The 26,637-nt window shown below is 39.0% G+C and overlaps 1 protein-coding gene across 2 annotated transcripts in view; it reads left to right on the forward strand.

Annotated features, from left to right (window-relative positions):
- Positions 1–26,637, forward strand: part of NSF (N-ethylmaleimide sensitive factor, vesicle fusing ATPase) — a 157,476-nt gene that overhangs the window by 2,805 nt on the left and 128,034 nt on the right. Inside the window, exon 1 of one of the 2 annotated variants that reach the window (XM_025890030.2) lies at positions 6,467–6,558. The exons of the other annotated variant lie outside the window; for it this stretch is intronic. Within the exon in view, the coding sequence (XP_025745815.1) occupies positions 6,547–6,558 (12 nt within the window). The 5' untranslated portion in view covers positions 6,467–6,546. Of the gene's footprint in view, positions 1–6,466; positions 6,559–26,637 lie in introns of those variants that run through there. 2 annotated transcript variants of the gene reach the window in all.

Consider the following 26,637-nt stretch of genomic DNA (forward strand, 5'->3'; position numbering starts at 1 on the left):
ACCCCGAGTCTCAGGCTCCTCACTCAGCAGGGAGTCAGCTGAAGATTCTCTCTCTCCCTCTCCCTCTGCCTCTCCCCACCGCCATGCACGCTCATATGCTCTCTCAAATAAATAAATAAATCTTAAAAAAAAGAGAGAGAGAGAGAAGAAAACATTTCTTGTCAATATAATGTTATTTGTACAGCATGGCAAGTAGAAAGTGCTCTGGGGAGAAACAGAGATCATTTAACCCTGAGAAACATCTCATTTGGAGATAGCTTTCTTTCTCTAAGTTAGACTTTAAAATCAGCTAATAGGGTTACTAGTATTATAGTACTCTTGGTAGTGGTAATTAGTATCTGTGTAACTGCTGCATCAGGTACTGACTGTGTTAGGTACTGTATGATAATCATCTCATCTAATTCTCACATGAAAACATTTTAAGTTTAGAGTGTCTAAACATCACACAGTATACCCATACCACCCTCCCCCAAGTAAACTTATCCTTCTATTCTTTTTTTTTTTTAACTTAAGTTATATCTATGCCCAACATGGGGCCTGAACTCATGACCCCAAGATCAAGAATCGCATGCTCTACCAACTGAGCCAGCCAGGCACCCCTTTATCCCTCTATCCTGGTCACATTTCTGCTCAAGAGATGTCTTCTTCTCTAGGAGCCCTACTCTACATGTTCCTTGCCCTGGAAAAAGCCCTCCAGAAACCGTAGACACAATGTTCACTTTTTCTCAGAAGCCCTCCTGAGAACTATCGCAGATAACGAGTATTGTCATGACCAGTGAGCTGTGGTTTGTGGGCCTTTAGTGTCTTAAGATTTCAGGCAACTCAGCCTTTCCCAGGAGACTCTGACTTCCTTTTCACAAGATGCATAAAAGCTCATCAGACCAATATCTGAATATCCCTTTCCAAAGAACTGCAAGCAGCTCTCTGGACCCACAATGTTAATATGCAGGGTTAGGCAGCCTGGCAAGCGCTTTGGGACTTGCACTAAAGGATCATCTGGTTTCCATAGCAACATTCATTCCTTTCCACGGAGGATTCTATCATCTCTCCTGCCCACTCAGACTTTGCAGAATGAATTGATTTTTGTGACTATAGGTGTTTGTCCTTGATCTTCCAAAGAGAAAAGACATATTCATCAAAACAAAAAACACAAAAACACCAACAATAAAAAACCTGACTGCAGCTAAAATGCTGCATTGCATCAGCCTGTCTTCCTTTCTTTAAAAAATTCCATACGCTTTCTCCATTTTGCTCCCTTCTCTAGCCTTATCCACTGTTTTGGGAAAATAGTTTTCTCCAACAGAAAACAAACAGATGGCGACTCCATTTTCCTAAAACTGGCTACCATGGGGCTGTAAAATGAGGTTTTGAACAAGGCTCCCTTAAGCCTGGGCTTAGGGCATGGGTGGCTGACCTGTGAGTTATGATTGGAGGGGCAAAGTAAGGATCATTATCCACATAAAGCTCCCTAGACAGATGTCACAATCTCTGAAATTCCACCAGTAGCAATTTGTTTCTTTAGGTTATGCGTTGCTCTTCCCAGCAATATTCTCTTAAATTGCATATTCTTCTGGGAAGTGTAATATATGAGGTTGCTAATGCTCAAAGAACTTGGGAAAGAGAGAAGGGGTTGCAGAGCGAAGGGTGTAAAAGGGGCTCTGGAGACCACTTTTATCTGCTCCACAATGACATCTTCTCCAAGAGGGGCGGTGCCGGTCCTTGTCACTCACGTACACAGGACCACTGGAGGATGATTTCCAACATTTACAATGCAGTGGTGAATTCACTGCGTAGACCTGTTCCCTGAAACACCTGCATGCAGTCTTGCTGGAAGATGTTTGAAACCCACACCGCGAAGTGACTAAAACACCTCTCTGTTCCCAACACCATTTGTTTAACCTAGAGTTTCCACAGACAAAAGGTAGTTTTCCTCTGGGTAAGGTGGCAAGAACCAAAAAGCTGTATTGCTTTGTTAAATAAACTAGACGACACTGGTTCAGTTTACGTGGGTTACTGTTGCCTTCACTCTTCAAAACACAGAAGAAATTTTTCCCCCAGTTAAATTCTTACCCAACTGTTACAAGCAAAATACCTCTGTAACCGGAAAGTTATTCAGCCCCATTCCAATGGAGCTTTTACTAAGTGATGTTTAGTGGGCCATAAATTGAACATAGAATTATATCCATGCAGTCTTCAAGTCTTTGAATCAGGCCTCCAGCTACAAATGTTGGTTACCCATCAGGGAGGAACAGGTGATATTAAGTTTTACCTATGTAGAAGCCTGGAATCACTTTGTTGTCACTGACAGGAAGTTGAGTGTATTAGACAGCGTTCTCCAGAGAAACAGAATCAATAGAGTGTATTGTATAAATATCTGTATAAAATAAAAAGATTTATTTAAGGAATTAGCTCTTGCAATTGTGGAGGCGTCCAAAAATTTGATGAGGCAGGCTGGCAAGCTGGAGAGTCAAGAAAGATTTAGGGGTGCCTGGGTGGCTCAGTCATTAAGTGTCTGCCTTTGGCTCAGGTCATGATCCCAGGGTCCTGGGATCAAGCCCCGCATCAGGCTCCCTGCTCAGCGGGAAGCCTGCTTCTCCCTCTCCCATGCCCCCTGCTTGTGTTCCCTCTCTCACTCACTCTCTGTCAAATAAATAAAAATCTTAAAAAAAAAAAAAGATTTGCAGTTCCAATCCAAAGGCAGTGTGCTAGGAAACCAGGAAGATGTGATTTTGCAGATGAAGTCAGAAGGCAGTCTGCTGGAAAATTTCCTTTTGCTTCCAAGAGATCAGCCTTTTATTTAATTCAGGCCTTCAACTGATTAGGTGAGGCCCACCCACATTATGGAGAGCATCTACTGGACTCAAAATCCATGGATTTTTTTTAATTTTTAAAAAAATTTTAATTTTAATTTATTTATTTGACACAGAGAGACACAGCGAGAGAGGGAACAGAAGCACGGGGAGTGGGAGAGGGAGAAGCAGGCTTCCTGCTCTGATTGATGTGGGGCTCGATCCCAGGACCCCGGGATCATGACCTGAGCCGAAGGCAGACACTTAACGACTGAGCCACCAGGCGCCCCAAAATCCATGGATTTAAATGTAAATCTCTTTTTTAAAATTTTATTTTATTATGTTATGTTAATCACCATACATTACATCATTTGTTTTTGATATAGTGTTCCATGATTCATTGTTTGCGTATAACACCCAGTGCTCCATGCAGTACGTGCCCTCTTTAATACCCATCACCAGGCTAACCCATCCCCCACCCTCCTCTGCTCTAGAACCCTCAGTTTGTTTCTCAGAGTCCATAGTCTCTCATGGTTCGTCTCCCCCTCCGATTTCCCCCCCTTCATTTTTCCCTTCCTACTATCTTCTTCTTCTTCTTTTTTTTTTTTTTAATATATAATGTATTATTTGTTTCAGAGGTACAGGTCTGGGATTCATCAGTAAATCTCGTCTAAAAATATCCTCATGGAAACATCCAGCATAATGTTTGACCAAGGATCTGGGCACTGTGACCCAGCCAAATTGACACATAAAATTAACCATCACACTGGGTCACACAGTGGCCATGTTAACAAGAACTGATCTTAATCAAACCCTTACCACCACCACCCCCATTCCTCACTGTTATTTATCCTAGATACTGCTATATCTAACTCATTATTATGTCATGATCTTTTGTCCTTTCATTCAAGGTATCTAATACCCCTTTCCTCTCTGTCTCTATCCTTAGTCTCAACTCATCCACCTCCTGCCTCGCTAAAAAGCCTTGCAGCCCTTAGAAAATTATGTTAGTCATTTACATGTCAGGATAATTTAGGGTCGCCTGGCTGGCTCATTCAGTGGGGCATGTGACTCTTGATCTTGGGGTTGTGAGTTTGAGCCCCATGTTGGGCATCGAGATTATTTTTTTATTTTTATTTTTTTTAAAGATTTTTATTTATTTATTTGAGAGAGAGAGCACATGAGAGGGGGGAGGGTCAGAGGGAGAAGCAGACTCCCTGCTGAGCAGGGAGCCCAATGCGGGACTCGATCCAGGTACTCCAGGATCATGACCTGAGCCGAAGGCAGTCGCTTAACCAACTGAGGCACCCAGGCGCCCTCGAGATTACTTTAAAAGAATAGGGTAAATCTAAATCATTGTTAGCTGTCTTACCTACTTTCTCATTGCAAAAGAAAAGCATATTAAAAAGATTTCAGGATCAATGAAGAGCTGAGGGAGGTATTTTTTTGAGGAAGGGAAAGAAAAAGAAATTGACAAACAAATGAAGACAAAGAGGGACAGCCAGATTTTGGAGAAGATGGAAACCAGATAAACTCCAGGGGTCTAGATAATTCATGGTCTTTTCAAGGTGTCACCATTGCAGTAAATCAGCTCCCACTGTTTTTTATCTTCCTCAGGATAGTCAAGGTTGCACTTGCTTGGGAGAGAACCATCTCATTAATCGAGCTTGGGTTCTGTGCTCCCTCCTGGGCCAGGGGATGGCAGGGCACCTTGTCTGACAGTTTCCAAGCTGCATGAGCTGGAGGAACTGTGGCCAGAAAAAGGGGTGAGGATTTGGGGTAGCAAACTATTTATTCTCTATCGACCATCACTATCACTGTAAGAATTGCTCAAAGGTAATGCAGAAACAGCTCCACTACTTCTAAGATAACCTTGAATATCAGAGTAAGGCACAGATGGGAGGCACAGACACTGTGACATCCTGGACCAATGTCTCAGAATCCTTCTGCTCCAGATGGATACTAAGCACCTTAAGGACAAGAGCTCATGTTCACCTAGTTTTTTGGTAAACAGACCTGTAGGACTGTGTACGTGATGCTACTGAATTTATGCCACTTGTGAGATGCTACAAAGGTTGGCTTATCATGGGAATATGCGCTCTAAACAGACACATTGGAACCTCTCCAGCAAGCCTATCTTTCCTGGGTGGTAAGGAAGATTAGACATTTTCCCTTGCAATCTATTTTACCTAGTAAAAAATCAGTGGTGTAAATATATTCGCATTATTCTCTGGCCTTGAAAATAATGTCAGGTCATTGGACTGAGAACCAATATCATCTTCTGGATCTGTTTGGTAAATCTCTTTGATTTACAGATTCAAATTCAAAGTATCAAAAAAAATGTAAGACACAACCATTAAGCTCACCTAATTATACCTCTCACTTTGCGAACAAGGAAACCGGGGCTGAGAGAGGTTGAGATAGGGCAAATGAGTAGGCAGAGCAAGAAAAGGGACAAGAACCTACACCTCCAGGCTCCCCAATTCATTCTCATTGTTTCTTAGCTTTTGCAAGTTAATAGATCGGAGTTCAATTAGTTGTTTTCCTGATAAACTCCGATCCACTGATTTAGTTAACATCTGATTTGTCCAATAAAGCAATGTGGTTCTCAGGCACAGCGTTAAGAGTTTATAAAACTGGCCTGATTTTGTTTCTTCTGTCCCTGGCCCGCCTTCAGGTCACTTACTGATTTTTATTCTCAATCTTAAACTGCTAAGCATGTCCAGCTCTTCTAATTTTTTCCTTTGCTCATGTTGGAAAAACTAGTTTTTCCTAATCAGCTGTGACAAATGAAAGTTAAAAAATCCTGTTGTTTCTCCTTGTCTTGTGTAAATACGGAGAGAAATATGCGCTATCAGGGTCAGGGGCAATAAAAGCATCGGGGAATCTGCTAAGCAGAATCTCTCTTCTTGCAGGGTGCTGCTGTTGTTATTATTTTTTCTAATTATTATCCTCCTCTATTCTGAGACTCCAGTGAAGAAATGGTATAGTAGAAACATCGAGGTAAAAAACGGAACGAATTTTGGGCATATTTCATTCAAATTCCGCCATGTTGTCTAAACTGAAATAATACTGGGTAATGATACGGTTAAAAACATTACCTTTATAAATAAATAATAATGAAATAAAAAATATAGAAAATAAAGGTATAGCAAGAATCACAATTCACTTTTAAATTTGAAGAAAATACTGAGTTTTCCAGGCTACATATAAGCGAAATATACATGCCAACGTTGGTAATTTCTAGGAGCTAGGTACAAGCTTGCCTACAGAAAAAAGCCTGAATTCACACAGAACCTGAATTCAGAACCAACTTTGGGCAGGCCAGTTGCCGCGCCGGGTGCTCTTAGGCACATTTTTGCATTTCAGTGAGTCTGGAAGCAGAAAGTTAAAAAGGCTGAGAGAGGCCATTACTGGGCAAGCAGCAGCGGCCAAAGAGAAGCAGGGCTAAGGGATTAAAACATCAAAAGGCTTGCTACAAAGTCCGGCGCAACCCGCCAGCTGTGACAAGATTCGCAAAAGAAGCCCTTAAGAGAGTTGCCGGCGGACAGGAACTCTGCAAAAATACAGGGTCACAGCACCCGCAACTCCCGCTCAAAATGGCGCCGCTACCCTCCCCCGCCCCACGGCGGCCGCGCGCGCGGCCTCACGACGGCTACACGCCTGCGCGAGGGCGGGCGGCGGGCGCGCGCGCGCGGTGGGGGCGGGCTCTACTAAGCGCCCAGCTGCAGCCGCGAAGCCGGACGTGTCTGCGAAGATGGCGGGTCGGGTGAGTGCCGGCCCCGAACCTGCGGCTCGAGGCGGGGGCGCCCGGCTCGTGGGCACTCTGAGGTCCCGACGGCCCCAGGGGAGGGGGGTTGAGTCTGAGCAGATGGAGGGGTTGGAGGGCGGCAAGCCAGAGAAGGGCTTGAGGGTAAGAAGGGGGAGCGGTGGCAGGGGATTAGCTTTCCTCAGAAACTCCATCCCCCTAAGGAAGCTCGAGGGGAGGTGACCCCCTCACTACCATGGGTCTCCTCGGTCTCCTTTAATTCTCCCTTTCCATCCTTTGGGGCTTGTTACCCGCGTCCCCCAAGCCAGTCGCAGGACTGTGGCGGTCCCAGCCCCGTCGGACGGACTCTGGGGGTTTCTCCGCACCCCCTTGCTAGGGCTTATTAGGTGCAGCCGTTGGAATAACTGCGGGGGATCCGTCTGCTGCGTTGGGGGCGACGGCTGTGGGAAGGATCATTAGGAACCCATCTGAGTGGAAGGTCTTGTGAAAGGAGGAGGAGGTGCAAATGACTTTTAGTGTTAAACCCCAGCCACCCTGGGGGACCTGTCACTGTCGGAACAGGCAGGAATGTCTTCACCTTGGAGTGGGGATGCATTTGGGGTGTCGCGTTTTGTTTTTATGAATGACAGTCGCTTTGAATGCAGCAGGATATGTTATAGTTTCAGGGTTTTAAATTTTACTTCCTCCTTTAGCCTCTTAAGATCGCGGTGTAGTATGGGTTTGGCAAGGGGAGATAGGGCTGGTTCTGTGCTGTTCTGCAGTATGCATTGAGCTAAAAGCTCTCTGAGGGATGGATCCTGCCCAGAGATTACACTGGTCATAAACCTGGGGACATTAACTGCGTCACTAGGGGATAAGGATGTGCTTGACTGATTTATTTATACTGGAATCTTTGAACAAGTTTGCATAGATTTACGCACGCATGCAAATGTCCTATCTAAAAGAAATTGTAAGTCGTGAGATGATGGAGTGAGAAGAGACCTTAAAGGTCATTTAATTTGACCTCTTTCTCTTCCTTTTCCCCATAGCCTCTCCTTTTATTTATGGCTACTCCCTCTACCCATGCTTTAGATTCTCTTTTTTTCCACCCAAGGAATCCCCACTCCTGTGCATTCCCCTGTTCCCTCTCAACATACTTAAGCTTCTCCCACCTTAAGACAAACCCTCCCTCCACCCCCACAGTTGTCTCCTTTCTCTTCCCATTTTTCAGCCAGATATTTTGATAGAGTTGTGTACATTTATCGTGTTTCATTTGCTTACCACCTAGTTACCCCTCAGCCCACTGCGGTCTGATTTCTGGCCCTATCAGTCCACTGAAACGTGCTCCTAAACTTAATTAACATTTTTCATTCTTTGATTGGATGTCTCCACAGCATTTGACATTGTTGACCATAGCCTCCTTCATGGAAAACACTCTTCCCATGGCTTCTGGGCAGCCTTACTCCTACCTCTCTTTTGCAGACTCACCCTCCTCTCCCCTGTTATTCAATGCAGATATTTCTCAAGGCTCTCTTCTCCATTTTCTCTTTGGGCAATCTCTTCTAAGCCTACAGCTTCAACTACCATCTATATGCCAGTGATTCTCAGTATTTGACTCCCAGTCCAGATCGATCCTTTAAGTTCCAGATCAATATATCAAACTGCCTATTAAAAATCAGGGCACCTCAAACTCTACAGTTTACATCCAAGCCCATGATCTTAGCCCACCTAATTAGTACTTTCCCTGTTTTCTGTTTCAGTGAATGGCATCACCGTCCATAGGCTGGAGATCAGTGCGGGGGGTGGGGAGGTGGTGGTGGTGGTGGTCATGTTCATGGTCATCCTTTATTTTTCTCTCTCACCACATCCTCTGCCCCCCAGTAAAATTCATCACTGAGTTCTGTTCCACCCACCCCCACCCCTTCCCTAAAAGAGTATTATTAGGGCTGAAGAATCTGGCTTGGGCATTACTGCCTTTTTTTTTTTTTTTTTTGAGATTTTATTTATTCATTTGACAGAGAGAGACACAGTGAGAGAGGGAACACAAGCAGGGGGAGTAGAAGAGGGAGAAGCAGGTTTCCTGCAGAGCAGGGAGCCCGATGATCCCAGGACCCTGGGATCACACCTGAGCCGAAGGCCGACGCTTAACTACTGAGCCACCCAGGTGTCCCGGGCATTGCTGCTTTAAACTATACCCAAATAACCCACTGGACTACTGGTCATGTGGGTTCTGTCATTTTAATATCCTAAAAATCTCTTCAGTCTCTCCGCCTCTCTGCATCCTCGTTTCCACCTCATTTCCCCAAACTACCATCATTTGTGGTTTGGACTACTTCAGGAAGCTCACTAGAGGTCTCTTTACAGCGTTTTCCACATTGCTTGTTTCCTCCCCTGCCTGTTGCTACTTAAACCCCTACCTCAATAGCATCAGGTTACTTTTGGGAGATCAATCCAAACTGGGCCTTTAAGGCCCTTTGTGGTTCTACTCCTGCTTTTCTCTACTCACTGCCTTACTCTCTCTGCTCAGGTTATATAAACCATTCAGTTCCTTGAACTTTAGTAGTTTCTCTTACCACAAGGTCTTTGCATGTACTGTTTCCTTTCTTTGTGATGTTCTGTTCCCAACCATTTACCTCCTACTCATAGATCACTCATCTACTCAAGGGAAGCCTGTTCTGATCCCACACAAGTCATGATCCTTTGTTATATGCTCTTGAAGAACTAACTGTATTCCTTTCTTTAGAGATTTATCTGTTTGTCATTTTAAATTTATTGGTGTGGTTATTTGCCTTTACCATTTATCTTCCACTTTGAAAGAAGAGACCATGTGGGCGCCTGGGTGGCTCAGTTGGTTAAGCGACTGCCTTCGGCTCAGGTCATGATCCTGGAGTCCCGGGATCGAGTCCCACATCGGGCTCCCTGCTCAGCAGGGAGTCTGCTTCTCCCTCTGACCCTCTTCCCTCTTGTGCTCTCTATCTCTCATTCTCTCTCTGTCAAATAAATAAATAAAATCTTAAAAAAAAAAAAAAAGAAAGAAGAGACCATGTTAGTTTTTTATTCATTATCATCACCTGTGCTTTGCACACTGCCTTGGACCTAGGTGCTCAATACATTTTTGTTTAAAATGAAACTAATCTAATCTCTGCTTGAATACTCTAGCAGTAGAGAGTGCATCACCACTAAAGCTAGCCCATTTTAGTGTCATGTTAGAAAGGTCTTTTTTATATGGAGTTCCATATAATTTTTAGCTGTTTAGAGCTACATAGAACTAAACATAATCCCTTTCCCATATGATAGTTCCTCATATATTTGAAGACAGGTTACACATTCGCTCAGATTTTCTCTTTTGCAAGTTAAACATCCCCAATTCCTCAAATATTCTGTATTCCAAACCCTTCATCACTTAGGTTACCTTCCTTTGGAAACGCTGTTTTGCCAGTGTTTCCTCTAAAATGTTCCCCAAGTGGAACACAGTGATTAGTGAAGAATATGCTGAACTCTTATTCTCTTGAGCTAGACACTACCATTATTAATACAGGGTATTTGCTTTTTTTCTGCAGTAAATCACACTCTTGGCTCATAATGAGCTTGCAGTCAATTAAAACTCTCATATTCTTTTAAAATTGGCTCCCCCACGCCATTCTATGTATTGTGCAATTGTTTTATTGAACCTAAGTATAAAACCTTACATTTATCCCCTTTACAATTTTTTTTTTTTTTTTTTTAAGGTCAGGGCCTGTTTACTACTTGTTCAGGGTCTTGATTCTCCATTCTTTCATGTTATGCAACATAGTAGCTCTGTCTGCCAATTTTATTTTCACCTGTAGGTTTAAAATCATGACTTCTGTGTCTACATTCAAGTCATTGATAAAAAGGAGAATAAGATAGGTCAGAAATAGCTCTTGAACATGCTGTTAGAGACCTTCCTCTAGACTGATACACATCACTATACTTTGGGTACCATTACTTAAATACAAACATATTTCATTTAACCCTGACAAAACCACCCTGCAAGCTAGGCAGTATTAATATTGTTTTTCTCAGAGATTGGGGCTCGTTAATTTGCCGGGTTCACAACTAACAAGAAGCAGGGTCAGAATATGAATTCAGCTCAGTTTGCTACAATTACCTCCTTCACCAACTTAGTTGCAAGGGTCTAGAGAAGAGTAGATTTACCTTATCTAGAACTTTTGGAGGTTGCTGCCAAAGTTTAATTTTCAAAAACTACCTTCTGTCTTTTGGAAAATCTGAACACCTTTGCCCATCCCTGATTGTCTTATTTCTTCCGATAACCATAATTTCCTAGTAACTACTTATTGTTGTTTAACAAATAGAGTTAGTCTTGTTGTGATGCTTTTAAAATGAGTTCTGAATTTCCTTTTTGTGGGAGAAAAGCTATTTTGAATTATTACTGCTTTTGGTTAGTTTAATTTTGGCATTCTGATATCTTGTAAATGGTATTTATATTCACTATGTAATTGAAGGGTTTTTTATTTCACTGTATCATTATATCACATGTATCACTGGTAGCATTAGTAACCTGTCTGTATGTCCTTTGCTTTTTCTGGGCAAAAGATAGCATCATGTTTAGTTCATCTGGGAAATTGGCTGAAGAATAAAATGTGTGATATTATTCAGTAAATAGCATGTAGGTCATCAGAACTTGATTAATCCCTAAAATATCCTGAAACTCCTAATCTGAAAAGCAAAGAACCTGAAAGAAAATAATTTTTGTCATTATCTTCTTTAGTGTATCTACTATATGAGAAAAAAATATGGAATTGTAAGTTGGATACGTTTTATAATAAATGATGAATCGATTTAAACGTACTTGATTCCCTTTGGCCTTTCCAAAGATTGAATTAGGTAAAGTGTTCTTGGCTGTCTTAAATTTTTGCTGGTAATAAAGCAGATTCTATAGTTCTAATTCTTATTACTTATACTTAATACAGACTCTTATTTATAAATGAACTCCCCATGCAGATGGCTCCCACTGCCCCAGGCCTCCACACTGTCTACCAGAACTCTTATGCTACAGCTTCTCTGGAATCACAGAATCAGTAGAGGAAAGAAAGAATCTGAAATACAGCCTTAAATGTTTAGGAGAGATGACTCTAAGTATAGAGGCTCCTTAGTAAAGCTGCTCTATTTGGAATTGCTTTCTTGGCCCCTACGACCACCACCACCACCTGGTTACTGAAAAGAAAAGAAAGGCTTTCCACATTGCCTGAACTTTTTTGTACTCTGTCTTTTTAAAATTGCCAGAAATTTCACTTGCTGGGGACTCAGCAGTGCCTTTCTGAAAATACACACAGAAATACCAGTAAAGCCAATGGATCACTTTCTTCATAAGTTCTTACACCTCCTTGAGGTAATTTGTTGTGAAGGAATGGGGTAAGATGATGTTAAATAGGAATCTAAGCAAGAGAACTCTCTTAGGAGCTGAATGAGGTAAAGAAAGATGTTAGATGATCCTAGGGTCCTGGGATCGAGCCCCGCATTGGGCTTCCTACTCAGCAGGGAGTCTGCTTCTCTCTCTCTCTCTCTCTCTCTCTCTCTCTCTCTCTCTCTCTCTCCCCCTCTCCCCCCCTCCCCCCCTCCCCCCCCCACCCCTGCCCCTCCCCACCACTCATTCTCTCTCTCTCTCACATAAATAAAATGTTAAAAAAATTTAAAAAAGGTAAAATTTACCTAATCTCATGTTTTGATGACGCAGGCTAGTATATTTAGTATCAGGTAGTATATTGATGAACTTGTAGCCTAGTCTAGAAACTTAGAAGTTTATGTATGTATGTATGTGTTTTTAAAGATTTTGTTTATTTTAGAGAGAGCGTGAGTGGGGAGGGACAGAGAGGGAGAGAGAAGGAGAGGGAGAGAGAGAATCTGAAGCAGACTCCTGCTTAGCACGGAGCCCAACGTGGGGCTCTGTCCTACGACCCCGAGATCATGACCTGAGCTGAAACCAAGCGTCTCAAATGCCTGAAGCACCCATGCGCCCCAAGAAACCTAGCCATTTATAACATTTTGTGGGTGTATGACATCTTTACCAAATAATCATCCTTCAGGTAGTTTTGGAACAAGTTCTGAATTGGGGATCCTTATGTGCAATACCACGAGTCCAAACAATACAGAATGTTTTGTAATCTTGTTTCATAAAGTCAGAGTTCTGCTATCCAAAGCATACCAACTTTCTGCAATCTTTTATGCAGTAGTTATTGTTTGTGCATGTTACTTTAGTGGAGATTTTTAAAAAATGTCTTCAAATGCAATATGTTTTAGAAACTAAAATTGAACTCTTTATAGCACTATTAAATAGCTTCTTTTTGAAACAAAAGGAACTTAGGCTTAAAATGGATGTATTTTTTCAAGTATTTAAGACAAGGTGCAAAGGAATAAGGTGAAAGTATACTATTGGGGACGCCTGGGTAGCTCATTCAGTTAAGTGTCTGCCTTTGGCTTGGGTCATGATCCCAGGGTCTTGGGATCGAGTTCCACATGAGTCTTCTTGCTCAGTAGGGAGCCTGCTTCTCCTTCTGCCTGCTGCCCCCCCTGCTTGTGCTCTCTCTCTGACAGATAAATAAAGTCTTGGGGGGAAAAAAAAGAAAGTATATTATTGTACTGTTGAAAATTCTTGAATTGGCAGAACAGTGAACCCTTGGAAACACCTGCATTAGCAATATACTAGACACTTGCTATAGTGCAGTTCTTAAGGGTCCATACTCTGGGTATGGTATCTTAGGTAAGAATCTCTTAAGGAGATTCTCTCTCACAATTCAGTATTAATACCCCTGAATGGGCTCTGAGGCCTACGTTATGTTGTCTTCAGTTTCCTAGTGATTTAATCTCATAATTTCCAACTTATTTTTTATGATGGAAACTATTCCTTGCTTGACTCTAAGTATTTCTAGAAGCTCTATGCATTTAAACAAGTATAATTTATACATACTTTAAGAGATTTCAAGCATAGGGCACCTGGCTAGCTCACTCAGAAGAGCATGCAACTTTTGATCTTGGGGTTGTGAGTTGGAGTCTCACGTTGGGTATAGAGATTACTTAAAAAAAAATCTTAAAAAAGATTTCAAGCATGTTGAAAAGTACAGCAAATAGCATAAAATATATCCATATGCTCACCACCCAGATTTAAATGTTAACATATTGTGATATTTGTTTCAGAACTTTAATTTTTAGAAATAAAACTTTACAGACCCAATTGAATCTCTTTTGTATCTCCTTTTGATTTCACTAACCTTTCCTAGAAATAACCACTATTCTAAAGTTGATATAGATCCTTTCTGTTCACATTTACCTATGTTTGTGCCCATAAGTAATATATTGTTTTGTGTTTTAAAAATATATATAATGATGTCATACTGGTATTTCTGTCTGCAAACTGCAGTTTTTTAAATTTAAAATGACATTTGGAATTTAGTCATGTTGATATATCGAGAGCCAGTTAATTCTGTTTACTGTGTAGTATCCTATTTTGTGACTATACCACAATTATCTGTGTTCTTATCTGAGGATAATTTAAATGGCTTCCAGTTTTATTTTTTATGGAGTACACATTCCTCTATATGTCTTCTTATATACACATGTAAGAGTTTGTTTAGGATATGTCTATATACATGTCTTAGACATGTATGCTATGTAGAATTGCTACATAGAATTGCTGGGTGCTAAGTTACCCTTTGTCTTTACCTAGTTATACCAGTTTGCACTCTTGCTAGCATTATATGAGTGTGTGTTACTCATGTCCTTTCTAGCACTTAACATTGCAGACAGTTTTTACAATATGATAGGTGTAAACAATCTTATTGTTTAAATTTGCATTTTTGGGGCACTTGGGTGGTTCAGGTGGCTAAGTGTCTGCCTTTGGCTCAGATCATGATCTCAGGGCCATGGAATCCAGCCCCCCCCCATTGGGCTCCTGGCTCAGCGGGGAGCCTGCTTCTCCCTCTCCCTCTGCCCCTCCCCTGCCTTGTGCTTTCTCTCTAATAAATGAATAAATAAGTAAATAAAATCTTTAGAAAAAATAAATTTGCATTTTCTTCCTATTACTAGTGAGATGAGCAATTTTCATATTGGTCATTGGGCTATCCTCTTCTCTGAATCACCTTTGTATAAACTTTGCCTCTTTTTACCTTTTAGCTGTTAGTATTTTTTTTAAAAAATTGATTTGTAGAGGGGCGACTGCATGGCTCAGTCGTTAAGCGTCTGCCTTAGGCTCAGGTTATGATCCCAGGGTCCTGGGATCCAGCCCCACATCAGGCTCCTTGCTTGGCCAGAAACCTGCTTCTCCCTCTCCGACTCCCCTTGCTTGTGTTTCTTCTCTCGCTGTGTCTCTCTCTGTCAAATAAATAAAATCTTTAAAAAGAATTGATTTGTAGAGTTTTCCTTTTGGGGGGGGTAAGGTATGCTTTGGAATCTAATTCTTATTTAGTTGTAAATAGCTTCTTCCAGACAGTGGTGATCTTTTCATATTTATAGAGTTTTTGATTTAAATTTTATTATAGCTATGATTACCCATTTTTTACCTTTGTGATTACTGTGTTTGTGTGCTTTAAGAGAAATCTTTTTTTTAAAGGTTTATTTATTTTAGAGAGGGAGAGAGAGCAGGGGAGGGGCAGAGGGAGAGGGAGAGAGAGAATCCTGAAGCAGACTTCCCATTAAGCATAGAGCCTCACTCAGGGCTCAATCCCAGGACCCTGAGATCATGACCCGAGCCACAACCAAGAGTTAGCTGCCCAACTGACTGAGCCACCCAGGTGCCCTAAAAGAAATCTTTCCCTACCTTCAAGTCAAAAAGATTTTCATCTTAAAGGTTTAAAATTTTGGTTTTTATAATTTGGTGTTTAATTCATCTGGAATTTATTTTTGTGTTTGGTGTGAATTGGGAAGCTAATTTTATCTTTTCCATATGTATAGCCAGTTGTCCCAATATCATTTATTGAATCCTTTTTTTCCACTGATTTTTAATGCTATCTCTGTTTTATAACCACCGTAAGTCTGGACTATTGTGGTTCATATTCTGTTTGCCTATATGTACACCAATGCCACTGTTTTAATTAAAATAGCTTTAATATTAAATGTATATCATGTTATATGTTTTATAATTTATTATTTGATGTTATATATATTGTATGATAGCTTTAAAATTCTTCTTGCTATATGCTTAAATTATTCTTGTCCCCTCATTTTTCTTTATTTGGCATTTCCATATGAAAGTAATCATTCCTCTTTTAAAAAATATCTTTATCTTTAAATTTAAATTTATCTTTATTGGGGTCCTGGCTGGCTTAGTCAGTAGAGCATGCGACTCAATCTCAGGGTCATGAGTTCAAGGACCATGTTGAGTGTAGAGATTACTTAAAAATAAAAAATCTTTAGGAAAAATTATCTTTATTGCTACTGATTTTGACCTACATTTTTTCTTTGTTTTACAAGAGCAGATAAAAGATAATTTCAATAAAATTCAGCTGAATTACTCTACAAAGCTGATTTTCTTTTCCTTTTTTTGATGTTAAGCCAAAAAATACTAATAATTTATCACAACTTTGTGCTCTATAGATTTGAAACCAAATGAATTAGCATCAGCTGTTTGTGAGTAATGCAGGGTATTTTGGTTCTTTGCTAAATTCAGAATGAAGTGCTAAAGTTCTCACGTGTTCTGCACTAGCCATATAGATATTTGATAATGGAGAAAATGGGAAAATTATTAAAGTAAGAAATAAGTTGTCATTTTTGAAATCCAACATTCACTTATTTTTAAAATCCCTAAATAATAAAAGAATATTTTAGGGTTTTGCTGGTGGATTTTTAAATACTGTAAAGTGTTTTTAGTGTTATCTGCATATGAACACTTTCTTACTTGATTGACAAGCAATGAAAATAGCAATTATCGATAATTCTGGGTCTTCCAAAGAACATCAATGTGGGGGAATTAAAAAAATTTAGTTATCCTAGTTACTTGTCTCCTAGAGAATAATATTGACAACATTTTGTGAGATGATAGAAGACGTGGTTCTCACTGTTTGGAACAGAACCTGGTGTGGAGGTATTACACAGTGAATGATTGTTGAGTGAATGGATGAACATTTATTTCTAAATACCTTAATAAATTATCATTTTGGACATGTAGTTTGAATTTTAATGTTACATTCTCTGCCCAGCTATTGAATACTATACTGATGTTTATTCTGTTGTTCAGATTATTAATAACGTGGCATAGATCTAACTTTAAACAGCTGCTGGATTTCATGCTAGTCTTTTTTCTCCATGTGCCAATACTGAGTCTGATTATTGTTTTTTATATATAAAGACTCCCAATCAATTTACTACTTATCAAGCATCAAAATAAACTTACTTGTATTTGTCAAATTAAATGATGAAATGGCCTAAGGGCATTATTGAATCCGCTTTCCTACCTTTCTGTTGTAAAAAGAAAGGAACCTATAGGTATTTCTGTTTTTATGAAGTTTATTTCTCCTTACTTAATACAGTGATTCTCAAAGTGGAATCTGCAGACCAGCTAATCAGTATCACCGAGAATTTGCTAGAAATGCAAATTCTCAGGCCCTACCCCAGGCCGATTAAATTAGAAACTCTGGTGGTGGGGCCTTGCAATCTCCTTTAACACATTCTCCAAGTGATTCTGATGTATGCAAGTTAAGAAGCTTTGACTTGGTATATTGTGCTTTCCAATTTAGTTCCTTAACAAATTGCTGAAGATATTTTTCCCATATTTCTTTCCAAATGTATATTCAACCTTGTTATTTCGAGATTTCAGGATTATTGTCTTTTCTTCCCTTTAATACCTTGAACTGTATCTAATTTTCAAACATTAAGGAAAGCATAGTTATTTCCTGCAATACAGTGAATTTGGTATTCTAAGTGATCTTCCTATAGAAACAATTTAAACTGCTAGATAGCATAGTAACTGTAGTTAAAAATGATAAATTGTATACTTGAAATTTGCTGAGAGTAGATCTAAAGTGTTCTTACCACACACAGAGAAAATGGTAGCAATGTGAGGTGCTGGATATGTTAATTAGCTTGATTGTGGTTATCATTACACAAAGTATACTTATATCAAAACACCACATTGTACATGTTAGGCAAAATTCTCTAAAGCTGAACATATATGTGTATGCTATGACCCAACAATTCTGCTGGAGGCTGTGTGTGGGGGGGTGTATATCCAATAGACATGCATACATATATTATTCAAAAAACATGTACAAACATGCTAATAGCAGCAGTATTCATAATTAAAAACTGGAGACAACTCGTGGATAAATAATGGTGGCATATTCATATAGTTATATGCTATAAAAAGCAACGAAAATGAATAAACTAGTGCTGCAGGCAACAGTATGGATGAGTTTCACAGTCATAACATTGAGGGATAGAAGTTAGACGCAAAATTATACATGCTGTTTATATAAAGTTTCAAAAATAGGCAAAACTGTGATTATTTCTGGTGATAGAAACAAGATACTGGTTATCTGTAGTTGGGGGTGAAGGGCTAGTTAACTAGGAGGGGGAAGTATGGGAGGCGGCTGGTAGTGTTCTCTTTCTTGAACTCGGTGTGTTCAGTTTTTAGAAATTCATTGAGCCAAACACTTTAACATATGTACTTTTCTGTAGGTATGTTTTTCTTCAATAAAAGTTTATTTAAAGAAATGGTAGTTCTTTTTCTTAAACTGAGGTGAGGCTCTAGGCGTTCTATTTTTGTTCTGATTACTTCTCCAAAGATTCTTCTCTTCCTCTTCACCCTTCAAAAGAACATAGGTGCTAAACTTTCATCAGGATGTTGGGAATTAAAAAGAGAGGTTCACAAACAATTGTTTTCGTTTCTTTAACATTTAGAGATAACTTTTTAGAGTGAGAGCACGAAGTTACTGAATAAGGATATCTTAAACTAAATGGTATTTTACAGTTTTGAAAACACCTTCACAGATCTTTTCTTGTTAGATTCTCAGAGCAACCTTGAGTTGGCACTCTGTAAATTCAGTTCAACAAGCAAAATTCAACAAAATCCACAGCTAACATTATACTTACTGGTGAAAACTGAAAGCTTTCCCTTTTAGCATCAGGAACACGATAAGGATGCCTGCTCTTGCTACTTATATTCAGTGCGACATTGGAGGTTCTAGGTAGGCAGTTAAGTAAGATAAAAAAAAAGTTTGGAAAGAAATAAAATTCAATTTGCAAATGCCATGATCTTATATATAGAAAACCCTAAAAAATTTACAAAAAATGAATCTAGCAAAGTTGCAGGATACAAGAGCATTACACAAAAATCAGTTGCATTTCTATAACCTAGCAATGAACAGGGGCGCCTGGGTGGCTCAGTTGGTTAAGCGACTGCCTTCGGCTCAGGTCATGATCCTGGAGTCCCGGGATCGAGTCCCACATCGGGCTCCCTGCTCAGCGGGGAGTCTGCTTCTCCCTCTGACTCTCTTCCCTCTCGTGCTCTCTCTCTCTCTCATTCTCTCTCTCTCAAATAAATAAATAAAAATCTTTAAAAAAAAAAACCTAGCAATGAACAATCTGAACATGAAATTGAGAAAACAATTCCATTTACAGTAACATCAAAAAGAATAAAATACTTCTGAATAAGTTCAAAGAAGTACAAGACTTGTATACTAAAAACTACAAAACATGTTGAAAGAAAGATCTAAGTAAATGGGAAGACATCTTGTGTTCATGGATTGGAAGACTTAATATTATTAATATTGCAATACTCCCCAAATTGATCTCTAAATTCAGTGTGATCCCTATCAAAATTCCAACTGCCTTTTTTCCAGAAATGGATAAGCTGCTCCTAAAATTCATATGGAGTTGCAAAGCCATTGAATCCACAACAATTGGAAAAAGTAGTACAAAGTTGAAGGACACACACCTGATTTCAAAACTTACTACAAAGTTACAATAATCGAGATGATGTGATGGTGGTGTAAGGATAGTCTTATAAACCAGTGCAATAGAATTGAAAGTCCAGAAGTAAACACATACATTCATGGTCAGTTGATTTTTAACAAGCATGCCAAGACCATTCAATGGGGAAAGAATAGTCTTTTTAGCAAATGATGCTGGGACAGCTGGATATCTTCATGCAAAAGAATGAATGTGGACCCCTCCTTCACACCACATACAAGAAATTAACTCAGAATGGATCAAAGATCTAAATCTATAAAATTCTTAGGAGGAAACATTGGTAAAAATCTGCACGACTTTGGGTTAAACAGTGATTTTCTTTTAGATATGACAAAAGCACAAAAAAATAGATAAGTTGGACTTCATCAAAATTTAAAACTTTTATGCATCAAAGACCACTATCAATAAAGTGAAAAGACAACCCACAGAATGGGAGACAATATTTGCAAATCATATATCTGATAAGGGTCTAGTATCCAGAATATATAAAGAACTCTTGCAACTCAACATTAAAAGACAACTCAATTTAAAAACAAGCAATGGATGGGCGCCTGGGTGGCTCAGATGATTAAGCGTCTGCCTTCGGCTCAGGTCATGATCCCGGAGTCCTGGGATCGAGTCCCGCATCGGGCTCCCTCCCTGCTCCTTGGGAACCTGCTTCTCCCTCTGCCTCTCTCTCGCTCTCTCTCTCTGTGTCTCTCACGAATAAATAAATAAAATCTTTAAAAAAAAAAACAAGCGATGGAAAAATAAAAATCGGCAAAGGATTTGAATAGACATCTCTCCTAACCAGATGTGCAAATGACCAGTTAAGCATGTGAAGAGATGCTCAACATCATAGTCATTAGGGAAATGCCAATTAAAACCACAATGAGGGGCGCCTGGGTGGCTCAGTCGATTTAAGTGTCTGACTCTTCATCTCAGCTCAGTTGTTGATCTCAGGGTGGTGAGTTCAAGCCCTGCATTAGGCTCCACCCCCAGCATTAAGAAAAATAAACCACAATGAGGTACCACTTCACACCCATTAGGTTGGTTATAGGTAAGAAATTGGAACCCTTATCCTCTGCTGGTGGGAACGTAAAATGCTGCAGTCATTGTGGAAAACAGTTTGGCAGTTCTTCAAAAAGTTAAACAGAATGACTCAGCAGTTCTCCTAGGTATATAACCAAGTGAATTGAAAGTGATGTTTATACATAAACTTGTTAAATGGATGTTCATAGCATTATTCATAATAGCCAAAAAGTGGAAGAAATAACCCAGTGTCTATCAGCTGATGAATAAACAAATGTGGTCTATTCATACAGTGTGAATGATCTGTCACATGCTACAGCATAGAAAATCTTGGAAGACATTACGCTAAGTCAAAGAAGACAGTCACACAAAGATGACAGATTTTATGATTCTGTTTATATGAAATGTCCAGAATAGGCAAATCTATAGAGACAGTTAAACTAGTGGTTATCAGAAGGTGAAGGGAGGGGAGAATTGGGACTAACTACTAATAAGTACTGGGTTTCTTTTTGGAGTTTGCTGGAAATGTTTTGGAAATGTTAGTGGTGATTGCACAACATAGTGAATATAGTAAAAACCACTGAAGTGTACACTTTAAAATGATGAATTGTATGTTGTATGAAATTGTCTTAGTCTCTTTGGGCTGCTATAATAAAATGCCAGAGACTGAGTAACTTTAAATAACAGAAATTTATTTCTCACAGTTGTGGAGGCTAGAAGTCCAAGATCAGGGTGCCACCATGGCTGAAGTTAACAGTGGAATGTTGTGATCCTTGCAGGTGATGAAATGAAACTATATTACGTGCTTGAATTATATTGGAGGTACCTATAGGATGAAAATGTGCAATCTTCATGTTATTCATCTTAAAATTAGAATTTTGTTCTCTTCTAAATGTGCAGTATTCAGAATGAATCGTATTAAAAAAATCATTTAGAAGTAATGTTCTTGTGTTGTGAGAAATAAAAGCAGTAGCTAGAGTGAGGCAGATAAAGTTGACCTTTGAAGAACACAGGGGTTAGGGACATTGACTCCCTGTGCAATTGAAATTCCACTTAGAATTTCTGACTCCCCAAAATCTTAACTACTAATAGTCTATTACCAGAAGCCTTACTGATAAATGGTTGAATAACACTTATTATGTATGCTTTACGTACTATATACTGTATTCTTTTTTTTAAATATTTATTTGAGAGAGAGAATGAGAGAGAGAGAGAGCACATGGAGGAGGCGGTCAGAGGGCGAAGCAGACTTCCCTGCCAAGCAGGGAGCCCGATGTGGGACTCGATCCAGGGACTCCAGGATTGTGACCTGAGCTGAAGGCAGTTGCTTAACCAACTGAGCCACCCAGGCGCCCTATACTGTATTCTTAATAATGAATTAAACTAGAGAAAAAAATGTAACAAAATCATAAGGGGGGGCATCTGGTTCGTTCACTTGGTAGTACATGTGACTCTAGATCATGGGGTTGTGAGTTTGAGCCCCATGTTGGGCATAGAGTTTACTTGATTTAAAATATATATACGTGTGTGTGTGTCTGTGTATATAAAGAAAGAAAATCATAAGGAAGAGAAAATACATTTATAATACTGTAATGTATTTATAAAAAAACTGCATAGAATTTGAGGTCAAATCCATGTAGTTCAAGGGATCAACTGTAATGTTAGATTTTGGTAATAAAAAATTGTGGACTGTGATGCTTGCAGGTATGTAAAGCTCTTAAAACAGTGCCTGACTCATAATAAAGCTCCCCAAACATATCAGCTGTTATTATTAACACTCCTCCCTCACCACCACCAAATGGGTAGTCTGTTGTATCAACATCATTATTGAATAGTTTCCCCCATTGATTGTCAGTCTTGTATATTAAGTTCTCCTATATATCTAATCCTATTTCTGGGTTGGTGGTTCTACTCCCTGAACTGTTTGTTTTTGTACCAGTACCATCTTTTAATTACTGTATATAGCATGTTTTGATGCCTAGTAGGGCCAGTTTCCCTCATTCTTCCTAAAAGTTTTCTTGGTTACTTTAACAAATTTAAAAAATTCCCTCCCATTTCCTCTACTGTATTTTACTTGGCAGGTTGCAGTTTAGATTGAATTTATTAATGACCCATTGGGATTCTGCTTATAATTACATTACATTTATAGGTTAATTTGGAGTTTATGATACCCTTACAATATTGAGTCACTGCATACAATAACATCATATTTCTCTCTACATTTATATGGATATTCTTTTATGTATTTCCATTGGTTTTCTTTATGAGGGTCTTATGCATTTTTGCTAAACTTTTTTCTAGTACTTTAAGCATTTTTTGTTTCTGTTGTACTGGGAATCTGTTGTCTATTTCCTATTTATAGCAGTTTTTGATTTTATGTATTTATCTGCTTAGATAGGCATTAATTTTCTTCAACTTTGTAGATATATTTTTCCAAAAATTTTAAAATTCAACAAATACTTATTGAATCCCTATCATGTGCTAGATAATATTCCAGGTACTTCTCCAAATTTTTAAGTAATTTATTTTAAGGCATTGATGAACTTTCCCAGATTAATGCAGCCTTGGAGAGGAAATTATTTATTCACAGTGCCAAGGACTCAACTGACTATGATTTAGTGCTCATTTTGATGCTGTCATTGGTTAACCTGCCCAATGTAAATAAGTCTTTAACTCTTTGTATAATTATCAAATGGTTCTGTGTTTCAGACCATATTTTATAGCTTCTTACTGAGTTTGCTAGAAGTGCTTTTTCTTTATTTACAAAAATCCTTGTCACACCATTATCAAAATTAGATTTAACCAACATGATTTAATTATGAAAAAAACACACACAAAGTTGAGACAGTGTCTTGTATGTCATGAATAATGACAATGGCCTTTATTAAGCATGTCCTTTGTGTTATTTTCCTAATGTGTATGGTCATAACTATCTGTACAGAAGCAGACAGAGGTCTAAAATGAAATGCCATCAATTAACTTAAAGATTTATTTATTTTAGAGAGAGGGTGGGGGGAAGGGGAGAGGGAGAGAGAATCTCAAGTAGACTCACCACTGAGCGTGGAGCCTGATGTGGGGCTTGATCTCATGACCCTGCGACCATGACCTAAGCCAAAATCAGGAGTTGGACGCTTAACTGACTGAGCCACCCAGGCACCCCACCATCAATTAACTTTAAAAAACAAAAATTTTAATTTGCATCAAAAACTAATGATGTAATGTATGGTGATTAACATAACAATAAATTTAAAAAATTTTTAATTTGGTAAAATTGGAAAATGCAGAAAAAAAGATGAAAAGAAATCATCTGTAGTTCCATTATCCAGTTACAATTGTTTTTTACATTTTGGTGTGTTTCCATTTGGTTGATTTGCTATTCTTTTATTTTTTTTATTTTATTATTTTTTTGATTTGCTATTTTTTTAAAAAATCAAGCTATAAAGTAAAACTTCACGTATATTTTTTTATGTTCCTGTGATGTAAACCCCTCAATATATTATGAGGAGTTTGATGGTTATATGATATTTAATTAGGTGGTTATGTTGTAGTTTACATATCCTTTAATTGGAAATAGTATTTTTAGGTTGCTTCTAATTCATCACTGTTAAAATAATGCTGTAGAGAACAATTTTGTGCATAGAAGTTTTCCATATTTAAAATTATTTCCCTGGGTGCCTGGCTGGCTTATTTAGAAGAGGGAGTGACTCTTAATCTCGGGGTTGTGAGTCTGAGCCCTACGTTGGGTGGGGAGATTACTTAAAATAAATAAGTAAACTTAAAAAATTAAAGAAAAATTATCTCCATAAGAGAAGTGTTATTTATTGTAAAAATAATTTTAGAATTGTGAAAAGTGAAAGTGTTTCCCTTATGCCTTCTTGTTTCTCCTCAGTGGTAGCTACTGTTAATTTAGTGCGTATCTTGTTTATTAAAAAAAAGCTTACCCTACACACAGTTTTGTAACTTAAAAAAAAGTTTAGCACTATATTGTGGACATTTTCCCTTGTCAGTGACACACAGAGGTCCCTTGACCTTTGAAATGGCTGCATAGTTGAGATTCTTTTAGCCACACCTCTATTTCTGGCATTTATTTAGGCTTAGGCATCTGTGTTTTTTTGTTTGTTTGTTGTTGTTTTTGCTATTCTGAATATCTTTAGGGTAGTTATAATAATAGCTAAGATTCATTGAGTATTTACTCTGCATCAGTAAATGAGGATTATCTCATTTAGTTCTTATTGTTGTGTATGTATGGGTGGGTGCACATTTCTTCCTATTTCCTCCCTTTTCCATCCCTGCCTGTAGGGAGGGTAGAACTTTAGCTCAAACTTTGTTGCCTCTTAAGGGAAGAATTATTACAGGGAAAAAAAAGTCCTTACTCTTCTCAGGAGGAAGAATCACCAATCTAACAGTCCATATGGGACATTTGTACCAGAAGGACTTGCAGGTTTTATCCTTCATCTTTCACTTCCTATGCCCAGGACTGGGGGCAGCACCCTGGGACTGGCCTTTTAGAGGAAGGTCTGACCATTCTCTTAGTTCTGTATGTTCCTACATCTGGGATGAGGACTGTTTGGGGAGTGAACGGAGTCTGTTCTGCAGGCCTAATTATCTCTCTCTACCAGGTAGGAGTATGGATGTATCAAGGTCTAGGTCTATGTTAATATAGGGATAAGGGCCCCATTTTGAACTGTACCAAAACTCTATTTTCTAGTTTTAGCATTTATCCTATCTTTGCTATGGAAATTATTAGGTTGTACAGCCATTGAAAAATCAGAGCATAGTCTCTCAACTTTATTGAGGTATAACCATACAGTAAAATGCAGTCAAGATGTAAAACACTTATGGGGCGCCTGGGTGGCTCAGTTGGTTAAGTGTCTTCCTTCAGCTCGGGTCATGATCCCAGGGTCCTGGGATTGAGCCTGGCATCGGGCTCCCTCCTCAGTGGGGAGTCTGCTTCTCCCTCTCCCTCTATCCCTCCCCCATGCTTGCGAGCACTCTCTCTCTCAAATGAATAAATAAAATCAAGATTTTATTTGAGAGTGAGCGAGAGTGAACACACAAGCAGGGGCAGGGGGAGTGGAAGAGGGAGAAGCAGCAGGCTCCCCACCAAGCAGGGAGCCCGATGTGGGGCTCAGTCCCAGAACTCTGGGATCATGACCTGAGCTGAAGGAAGATGCTTAACCACTGAGCCACCCAGGCATCCCTGAGTATTTAAAATCTTTTTTTTTAAAAGATTTTATTTATTTATTTGACAGAGAGAGACAGTGAGAGAGGGAACACAAGCAGGGGGGAGTGGGAAAGGGTCACGACCTGAGCTACCCAGGCACCCCTTGAATAATTAAAATCTTAAAAAAAACATATAAAACACTTCTGTCATCTCAAAAAATTACTTCATACTTCTTTGCTGTCCTTTTCACTCAAGCAAGCACTGACTGACCTTTTGTTGTTGTTGCTCTAGATTACTTTTGCCTCTTCTAGAATTTCATCTGAATATGAGATGAATTTTACATAATATCTGGTCAACTCTTATTTTGCATTTGACTTCTTTTACTCATTATTATGTTAAGTTTACTCATGTTGTTGAAGGTATCTGTAGTTTGTTTTTAATTGCTGGGTAGTATTCCATTGTATGGTTGTACCACAATTTGTTTATCCATTCATGTGTTGGTAGGCACTTGTGTGTCTTTCCAATTTTTGGCTATTATGAATAAAGCTTCTGTGAACATCTGTGTACAAGTGTGGCTATGTTTTCATTTCTCTTGAATAAAAAGCTAGGCATAGACATGCTGGGTCCCATTTAACTTAATAAAAAACTGTATTATGTCTTTGCCAGTATTTAATGTTGTTGGCCTTTTGCATTTTTCTGTGGGGTCCCTCCCCCCCCAAAAAAGATGAAAATGAGAACTTGCTTTTTTTCTTTTTCAGTATAAATCTGTAAAGGAATTTAAGGCCCTAAGGGATGTCAGGAGGTTCATTTATGTGAATAGTTATTGGTCTGAAATGGATAAGGTGGACGTATCCCTACAGGCTCTTTGAGAGATAACTTGAGGATGTTTAACTTATTTTTACTCCATCACTTCTAAGCTCACGTAACTTCAAAAATTTAACAGAAATTATTACAGGAGTTTATAGCACAAAGTAAGATTCCATAGG

This window comes from Callorhinus ursinus, unplaced genomic scaffold, assembly GCF_003265705.2.
Source record: "Callorhinus ursinus isolate GAN/ISIS: 27379988/994484 unplaced genomic scaffold, GSC_fseal_2.0 scaffold50, whole genome shotgun sequence".
Lineage (NCBI taxonomy): Eukaryota > Metazoa > Chordata > Mammalia > Carnivora > Otariidae > Callorhinus > Callorhinus ursinus.